The sequence below is a fragment of the Anneissia japonica genome, unplaced genomic scaffold (assembly GCF_011630105.1).
Source record: "Anneissia japonica isolate Jap-2015-1 unplaced genomic scaffold, ASM1163010v1 scaffold288134_len74827_cov163, whole genome shotgun sequence".
NCBI classification, from domain to species: Eukaryota; Metazoa; Echinodermata; class Crinoidea; order Comatulida; family Comatulidae; genus Anneissia; species Anneissia japonica.
In genome coordinates, this window is record NW_022743578.1 from 64,021 (window position 1) to 74,189 (window position 10,169).

Consider the following 10,169-nt stretch of genomic DNA (forward strand, 5'->3'; position numbering starts at 1 on the left):
TCGGTTTGTTTACCCGGATGCCTCCTTTTCAATTCTCTCAAATACCTTGGTTCCCTGTCTAAGATGTGCCAGGTCAGCGTGATGCCCAGGTGATTCAATGTGGATATGTTGTGAGATCTAATTAAGATAACTAGGTTGGTGGTGCTGCAAGAAACGTGTCTTCAGAGTCTTTCTGATTCCCCAATGCGAGAATAATTAGGGCCTACATTTGCCTGAAGCCAATGTAAGAATAATTAGGGCCTACATTTGCCTGAAGCAATGTAGTATATATCGCCTGTGATGTCTTTCTTTTGGCTCTTGTCCTTTGGGGACACTAACAACTGTCTCATGGTGTTTGTTGGTTTGAAATACGTTGTGATGCCAAAATGTTTGGAAAGTCCGTTTGAGGGTTTCGGAGACTCCAGCTGAGAGTGTTAAATATCTCCGAAACCAGGACTCGAATCCGGGATCTTCTATTAAAAGCTGCATTGACACTATATGAAGTGGCTAGCAAAACATGATAATTTCGCCTTTTGGAAGTTAAACTTCGTGTCTGTTTTGTTGAACACACCGAATATACATCGGACCTACTTATACATTCGTTTTTATTCGTTTCACTCTATCGTGTGTTACGAAAACATGTTTTTAATTGGGTAAATATTTCAAGTCGGCGTTTTAGCCTGACCCTAGGCTGACTAAAAATATTTTCCTGCGGAGGTATCATTTTAGTTGAGGTCGCGTGATTTAGTCGTAGTGCTAGTCGAAGTTCTTTTTAAGAATACGAAATTACGTAATTTTAAAGTTTTAGCTCGAACTACGACTAAATTTTGTTTTAACATGGAGGTATGGTTTTAAGAATACCGGGGATAGTCTTCGAAATTGACCCACGCTTCCTATTTTTTACGTACAGACGTGTCCAAAGACTCAGCGACAACATTTATCGAATGGAACAATGGGATAATTACTTGCCATATTCTCCTTCCTTGCGCATCCTCGTCGTCGGATTTAGTGTTGCTTATTGAGTACAACAACAATAACAACTCCCTGGATACACTCACACCATGTTGTCTTCTATCCACTATCGATATTCGTATCCCTCCGCGTGCGTACGGCACATAACGAAGTAGTACAACACTACACATGTGGCATAATTATGCTACCAATATCAATTGATGGTATTTTTTGGGTTTGAGAACCGTTTTTGTAATGTCCCAACGTTTTGGTTAGTATCCTCATGGGAAGAATGATGAAGAGCTGTAAGGATGGCTTAGAGTGCTGATGAAGGTTCCAGAGTATTGCTTTGATGCGCTGTGATTCGATGGTATGACTGGTGGATTACACATATGCCACATGGTGTACCGAAAACCTATAATTGTTTACTCACGACAATTCGCCATCTTTAAAGACATATTTAGAAAATCTTGAAAATTATTCCAACAAAATAAAAGACAAAATAAATTGCACTCTTTAGTCGCTAAATTTATTTGTATAAGTCTCAAATCTCTCTCTTTTTTTTAATGCTACAGTTGACTGCACTGGTACACCCTGCGAGAACGCAGGCTACAGGAGATCTACCAACGGGTGCGACTGTTTGTGCCCACCAAACTTTTCAGGAAGTTTGTGTGAAACAGAGGAGCTTACGGGTAATTTAGAATCATTTAGGTAGGATCCTAATAGAATTTTCCGTGTCAATCAAACATAATTGACCAAACAAAACAAGGTCAGGAAGACGGGCACGCTTCATACAAACATTGTCGTTTTGTGAGACCATTGTAACAAGACCAAAGGGCGGGCTTAACGGAACATCAGTTATGTTTGAAGAAGTAATAATTGTTAATGATTGATAATGTAATTCAAGCAATCCTGTCCTCACAACTCTACTTTTTTTTGTATGTTTCTTTTGGCTTAGTCTACTTTTTTATAAACCTAAATATTATGATATAGTTTGTTCTTGTCTTAATATTAGTATAATAGAAAATCGCTTTGCATTTTATGGAAAAGATGTGGTACCAAAATACTTGCCATTACAATACATACATGGGGGTTTACCTCTAGAAATAATTATGATAGTAATGATGATGATGATGATGATGATGATGATGATGATGATGATGAAGAAGAAAATTGCGGTGGTGGTGATGATGATTATAATGATGATGATGATGATGATGATGATGATGATGATGATGATGACGATGATGATTATGATGATGATGATGATGATGATGATGATGATGACGATAATCAAGATTCAAGATGGAATTTATTGTAATATTTTTAAAATACATGAAGTTGGTGTTTCTGTGATGTACACAGTATTACATGCACATCACAACAGTAACAAGATTATCTGAGATTACAGACTCTCACCCTGTTGTGCCATGTACTGAAACATTTATATAGATAACGAAAAGCCTACGTCCTACCAATTATGTTTCCTGTCGCTCCGGTTATTTGTTTACTATTCTCTTTGTTAGATTACTACAACAGAAGCAGATGACTGATTTTATAAAAGAGACAGAGCATCAAGTCCTTACACTTATTTTACTTTCCTGGGAAAAATTAACGTTCACTTGCTTTCAATTTATTTTTTCAAAGTTCATCGTCAATGAGTACACCTAACTATTTGTGCAGAAATCAGAATCACTTCCCTTGTGTTCTTAGCATTAAGACGTTATCGGAGCACCAGTTGATATCATGGCTAACTATTTCAAGACATTGCTCCTAATCCTAACCATTTGGGATCTCATACATATGAAGTCGGTGATCCATAAACAAAAATAAGGGTGAACATTAACATTACTTAGCTTATCTACCACCACATGTGGTTAGATAATGTTGAATGCTGAACGAAAATATGAAACTAGAGTTGTAACATAGGATTCGGCTTTGTCTAAACATGGAGGTATTATTATACCTCCATGGTCTAAATTACCATAAATAGGGGGTAATAAATGTAGAGCATCATCAACTCGGTTTTTTTTTTATCACAATAGGCAAACTAATATAGGTCAGCAAAATATTGAATTTTCCAACGCCACTTGAACTATTTCCAGTGATCTTCGCTGACCTATCGCACCTTACACAAGAAAACCTATCAATATTGCAGTGGTTACATTAAACTTAATTGCTTTATCTAGTTCCTACAGATGATCAGTCTGTACATGCTTTCAATTTCTCAAGTTTGATGATGATTGCAATGGAGAAGGTGATGAAAATGAGGATGACGATGATGATTATAAATAGCATTGTTTGAATCATTAAACTGATCTTATTATTAATATTATTATCAGGCCTATTATTATTATTATTATTATTATTATTATTATTATTATTATTATCATTATTATTATTATTATTATTATTATTATTATTATTATTATTATTATTATTATTATTATTATTATTATTATTAGACTCCTGTTCGTTAACAATAGACGAATCTGAAAGTAGTTCTGGAACCATTTCATCACCCAACTATCCGGAAAGTTATACCACCAACTTAGATTGTTACATCTATTTCAATGTGAGTAGATTAGAATCAGCCAAGACAATCATAATGACAACATTAATGATAAAAAAAAGCATAAATATAAATATAGGCGACGGATAACAAATGTATTTCTAATAAAACTGAACTTCGTAATGTAATTTGATACAATTTTTTCTCCAAATGGGTTAGAATTTTAATTTTGTATTTATATTTTATTCTCATGTTTGAGAGTTGAATGGCCGAACGGTTAAGGCAGGGTTTCCCCAACTTTTAGCACGTTCCAGAGGTGGAACAATTCTTCTCGGATAAGGACTTAAACAATAGGTCCAAGTGTACACAATTGTCTCATGTGCACTCTAAACAACCCAGTACATATTTCGCGACGAGTAGGGGGTTACCCCGGTGTACTGGGGTCCATACAGCCCATGTACCTTGTATCTCAGACACGAACAGGCACTTATAAGTTACTGTATCAGCAATTGTAGTCCACGATTTGAGAACTCTGAGTTTCATAAAATAGCGATATATAAATGCTGTTGTGTATGTATGTGTATTTTCCCGTTAATGAACCCTTCTGGAGTGTCAGTCAATCTTAACTGACCAAGACCAGGAATACGCACACGCCTACACACGTCTTGTCCCACGAACTCAAGTACTAACGATGATACACGTTAATCTCTCGTTTTGTGGAACCTTAGCAACGATAATAAAGGAGCTGGGACTCTTGTGCAAACATTATATTGTTTCTTTGTATAAAATGAATTGTATTTATAATCTCACATAAACAGCAGAAGTGTTAATACAATTACTTTCATTTAATCGATCAGGGTACCAGTAATCTTACGATTACCTTCGATGCCTTTAATTTGGAGGCAGATACTTTTTGCAGGTGGGACTACCTGGACATACGTAACACTAATTTTTACTATCCCGGTAGCCTGTAAGTTATCGTTTTAGCATCGTCTGTTTGCATCAGATATCTTTTAAATTTAAAGTAGTATAGACTTTTGAATGGATTATATACAAATGATGTCAGTCAATAAATTATTAATAATGAATATATTAGTATGCTCCAAAGATACTGCTTTACCATCATTAATATACTAAATTTAAATTATAGAGGGTGTGCTGGAATTGACGTATACTTATCAGAGAATGAAAATAACATAACCTATTTAATGCCGATTGTTATCTTTAGTCATTATATTTTTTCTGTATTTCTCCAAGAGGATGCTGGCACACTCATGCTAGTCAGACGTTATCGGTGGCGTATCTAGGGGAGGACGGGTTGGCACCCCCTCCAAAATACTCGTGCCATCCCCTGTCGGCCCCCACCCCAAAAAAAATCACGGTCAAGTTACAAGATATGTTTAGGTTCTGTGGTGATCAAACTATGTATATAATCATAGGACACAAACTAAAACATATCTTTTTTCTTTAGGTTTTGTGGAAGCAACAGCCCGGGAACCATTGTTGAAGAAGATGGCGAAATATTCCTAGCATTTCATTCTGATAGCACATTAACTGCTAGTGGGTATCATGCTACATATGAGTTTCAACCAACAACAGCGGCTACAACCGAGTTACCTACTCAAACTAATAGCGGTACTGGTAATAGTATAAGATAAAAAAAAATCATTCTTTTGACATATTTTGCAAAACGCGTTTTTATTAGCCTTATGTTATGGAAATTACTGTAATTCTATTGATTTGTGTGTGTGTGTAGGGGGGGGGTGTACTAACGCTTACAATGGTAATGATTTTATTTCTATAACCCAGTCAAAGTGACAGCAGTTTAAATCAGTCGGCTAAACTGGTGGTAGCCACTGTGTGTGCGCTACTACGCAGAGATGTAGGCCTATAGGTCCCTCATGGTTTACTTCCTATCGCTGCTTTTCCTTTCTACTGTTTACTTCAACAGCTGAAGGGCTAAAATGCAAATTACGATAGCGCACCGCCTTTCGGATGAGACCTTTAAGCCGCTGGTCCCGTATGCATTATGGCCTGTGTGTGCACCCTAAAGTCTGGAAAAATTTGGTCTGGAGTGTGATGTTGTATGGTTCGGAGACATGGATATTGAAGAAAGCTGGCAGAAAAAGGATTGATGTATGCGAGATGTGGATTTTGAGAAAATCGGCGAAAATCAAGTGGACGGATAAAAGTTAATATGGAGATTGTACTGTACTAAGAAGAGTGTGTGAACCACACCTACAGATAGCTAATCAAGAAACTGAAAAAGAGATGGATTGGTCACATGTTATAATTTATTATGAAAGACGTGATGGAAGGAAAATTGAAGGGAAAAGACTAAGAGGAATGAGAATGATGATGTTGGATGACATTAATTAAAGAAAAAGTTACTACTAGATAAAGAGAGATGCAGAGAATGGTAGTACTGGAGATTGCTAGGAAGGGCCTGCCTTCAGCAGAACACTAATGATGATACACCCTAAAGAACGCAGTTCACTATTCGGAAAAGAGAAGATGATTGTCTGCCGGTGTACCGCCCAATCACCACCGGAACCCCACTGGAAATAAGTCTTCTTCAGACTTTTGTGGGTTATCCTTGCTGTTTACATAATTCCATCCATCTGAAGTGGACAATCTGTTTTTTCCAAAAAAAATAAATAAATAAGTAAGTAAAATGAAGCATAAAAGATCTGATGCCAGGCATTATATATTCAGTTTTACCAGTAAAATACATGTGTTGGACTTAAGGTCTAATAAAAAATAAGAATTAAGGTGTTTTCAACCGTCCAGGACCTTAGGGGTTTAACTTCCTTTTATATGTATCGAAAAGGTAAAACAAAAATAATTATAATTTTTAACTTATTTATGGCTTAACTTATTATGACCTCTATTTTGATAAAAAAAATATTTTTAAAATATAAATCTGATTTTCCATATGGTAAGCAATGTAACAATGTAATAAAACAAATTTTAAAGTTATTTTTATACTCTTTTCCAATATTAATTATTGCACTAACAATCATAAAAACTTACAAAATTTGATTTTTTTTCTAATAATATTAAATTTCTATAAAGAACAAACATTATTGTGTTGTGAGTTTATACAATATAAATGTTTATTAGCAGTTTATTTAAATTCATTATTACAAATACACACATTGTACTTTAACAAACAACTTTTAAACATACAACACTTTGTAGCTTCAGGCCCTTTTGATGTAGTTCAGGCCCAATTGATATGCCATTGTTAGGAAAGAGTGCAAAATAGACTGTTTGTCTTGATCTTGCTCTACAATATATTTAGGTTACTAGGAAGACCTATTTCTTTCTTTTTTGGGCAGTAACATAAATTAGAAACTGGGGGCAGCCCAGATTAAGCATAAACATTTAGTACTCCATATGTAAAAGCAAAACAAGGGGTAAATGAATAGCTTCCCTTATGCAATCGAGTCGTTCCTAGATGTATTTTTTTTCCAATCAGACTTTATCATTTATCCAGTGCCGTATCATGTGTTACCATATGTTTAGTGTCCTAATATGTATATAGGTATTGTGATATTATTTATTTATAAAAAAGGAAAATTAATGATAATAATAATAATATGATAACTCAAGAATAATAGATACTGATATATTATTTTAATGTAATTTCTTAATATGTTGTGATATTGAATATTTGTGTTGAGTTGCCATAAAAGAAGAAAGTAAGAAAATGAAATACAGTAACACTTTAAAAGCAATTGATAACATTTATACTGGATAAGGTTAATATTTTAGTTGAGTAATGAAAAGATTGCGGGCTCAATCTTGTTTTGACTGACAGAGGTCAACGTCACTAGGAGATTCACTAGGACAATTCATTCTTTCTCTTGTCATCAGGCTTCAATCTGTTCAAGTTGATTGTACTCCAAGTAAGCTTTAAATATTAATAGTTTTGATGAAAAAAGTAATTCAAGAAACTTACAATAGAAATTCATGGTAACAATGGTATATTGAAAAAAGAACAGTGAATAATTATTTAAGAAGGAAGGGAAAATAGTGATAATATGGTACACATGATACTGGAAAAATGATAAAATTTTGACTGGGAAAATTACTTTTCTAAAAAGCACCCCATTACATATGATTATTTATCCCTTGTTTTCTTTTGCATTTGGAGTACTGAATGTTCCCGTTTTTAATTCATAATATAAAATTTAATAAAAAGTTTATCTAATGCTAACAATTCCTCAACAGCTTAAACCCATTGTAGAGCAAGAGCAATACCAACAACCCATTGTGCACCCCACCTTCGGTATGGTCCATTGTTGGGAGGTTATTTCTTTAAATTATAATGGAAGTACACTCATTTAAATGTTAATAAATATTTTGAATATAAATTTAATATAGATGTTATATTCCAAGCATTGGCTCGTCCTACAATTGTGATAATGTGTTATGTTGTTTGTTGATGGTCTTAGTGAATAATAATAGTCTAAAATTTATAGAGTAGACCACAGCTAGGTCATGGCCATATTGCAACTTATGCTTAAGAGGATGAAGAGCAATCTATTTTTTTTTTTATATAATTGTATTCTGACCTAGTATTATGCCCTTTCACCGGCTAGGAAACTAATTAAATATGCATAATTGTCTTCCGTGATTAGATGATTGCCAACTTCTTAATGCTTTGTGGATATAATCCACCCTCCCAATATTTTCGCTTTGGTGGATAGATATATTGGGTAGCTATCATATTAATCTCATCTTTTTAAACATATGTGCGAGTATATGACCAATTCACGTGATAGATTACATCCATAGGAAGCTCCTAAAGCCTAATAAGAATCTCAAAAATCGCAAAAATAAATATAATGTGTTTTTCATAATCATGGCAATATACATCAGCTTTGGAATTTTAGAACATTTCGTGAAAGTTTTCTGATAAGAATGAAGTCTGCACGCAAAATATGATCTATAGCAGGCCTATACAGAGTCAATACGGATTTTCTTGGCCAGTACAGTATTACGAAGTGAAAAATGCAAATTGTCGTCGAACTATGCATCACGTTCATCCATTCGTTTGTTCGTTGACTATTATTAACACTCGCCTTATGAGTAGGTGGTAGGGCAGGCTTGCCTTACAAAAATTCTATACAATTTTTTTACAATATTCTATATAAATCCTGTAGAATGAACCGCATACCCCAATCCTATTGGAACTAGGCATCCTGGGGTATGCGCTACTATAGCCCTAATGACCCACATACATCAACCGTAATTAAACTATGCATCACTGGGTAGGGAATTTACTCCAGTAAGTTCATAATGACTCGCATGCCCCAACACACCCCACAAAAGATCTTTACATTGTGAGGACCTCCTTGATAGTATTTTTGTTAAAAGAAAAAACAATTGAGATGTGAAGAAGAGGGTAGCGAAATCGACTGTGGTAGAGTTTGCATGGGACGAATGAATCAAGTTGTGTGTCCACAGAACAAAAGAAGAAAAGCTAGATAACGGTTGTGGTGAATAGTCATTGACTAAAATAAACGGGTAAAGAAAGGAATGAAGGGCAAGGTGATTCGGTGATTATAACATGTCACAAAGGGCTTTAAGCACAAAGTATTGTCAATAACTAAGAGTTATATTATATTTTTTAAATATAATTTTTGAACGAAGATATACCATTTGTATTTCAAATGTTGTATTTAATTAGTAAATGTTTAATGTTTAAACGAGTCCATGAATCACATATTTTTATATGTGTATACACGATTAGTGATATATAACAAAGTTCAATTTTGTACCTTTACAGAACCTACTACATCAGCACAACCGACAACATCAGTGACAACTCAAGGTAGGTTCTAGACTCATACAACAATAAATATTTTAAACATTATTATCAGTTTTAGCTGAAATATAAATTGTAACACGACTAGTGGTATATGATATATTTTAATGTTATAACTCTATAGAAACTAAAATAGCGACAACACCTAAAACATAAGTTACAACTGAAGGAAGTTTTTTGACTCGTATAAAAATGAATATATTTAGAATAATTACCAATTTTGCTAAAATACAAATGCATACAGGTCTACTGGTATATGATGTTTAATTTTATAAATCTATAGAACCTGCAACCACAGCACCACAGATAACATCTGTAACAACAAAATATAAATTATTGACTCATTATTATTTAATGTATTTTAAAATGTTATCTATAATAAATAAAAGTTAAATATTTTATTTTTAAAATTACGTTATTGAACGATGTTTTAAAATTTCTATTTGAAATATTTATTTAATTGCTAACTGATTTATAACTCTATATAGAACCTACCACAGCGGCACCACCGACGACATCAGTGACAACTAAGGGTAGGTTTTTGACTTTAATGATTATCATTATTAGTTGAATTATTGAACTATTATTACTTGCACGACTAGTGTTTTACGATATAGTTTAATTTTTATAACTTTACTGAACCTACCACAACAGCACAACCGACAACGTCAGTGACAACTGAGGGTAGGTTTTTGACTCATTATTTGTTTATGTCTTTTTAAAGGTTATCAATAATGACTAAGAGCAAAATATTTCACTTTTTAATTTCATTGTTGAACGATGATTTACTATTTCTACTTCATGATAGGTGGTTTATGATATTTTTAATTTTATAATTCTACAGAATCTACCACAGCGGCACAACCGACAACATCAGTGACAACAAACGGT

The 10,169-nt window shown here is 33.9% G+C and overlaps 1 protein-coding gene across 1 annotated transcript in view; it reads left to right on the plus strand.

The window, feature by feature from the left end:
* The window catches only part of LOC117119507 (blastula protease 10-like), a gene marked incomplete at its 3' end in the record, with an annotated part of 30,416 nt that extends 20,258 nt beyond the window's left edge, over positions 1-10,158 (plus strand). Inside the window, exons 8-14 of the mRNA XM_033264332.1 lie at positions 1,506-1,622; positions 3,396-3,505; positions 4,300-4,412; positions 4,914-5,077; positions 9,240-9,284; positions 9,767-9,811; positions 10,123-10,158. Coding sequence (XP_033120223.1) covers positions 1,506-1,622; positions 3,396-3,505; positions 4,300-4,412; positions 4,914-5,077; positions 9,240-9,284; positions 9,767-9,811; positions 10,123-10,158 — 630 coding nt within the window. The remainder of the gene's footprint in view (positions 1-1,505; positions 1,623-3,395; positions 3,506-4,299; positions 4,413-4,913; positions 5,078-9,239; positions 9,285-9,766; positions 9,812-10,122) is intronic.
* Positions 10,159-10,169: the final 11 nt, after the last annotated feature.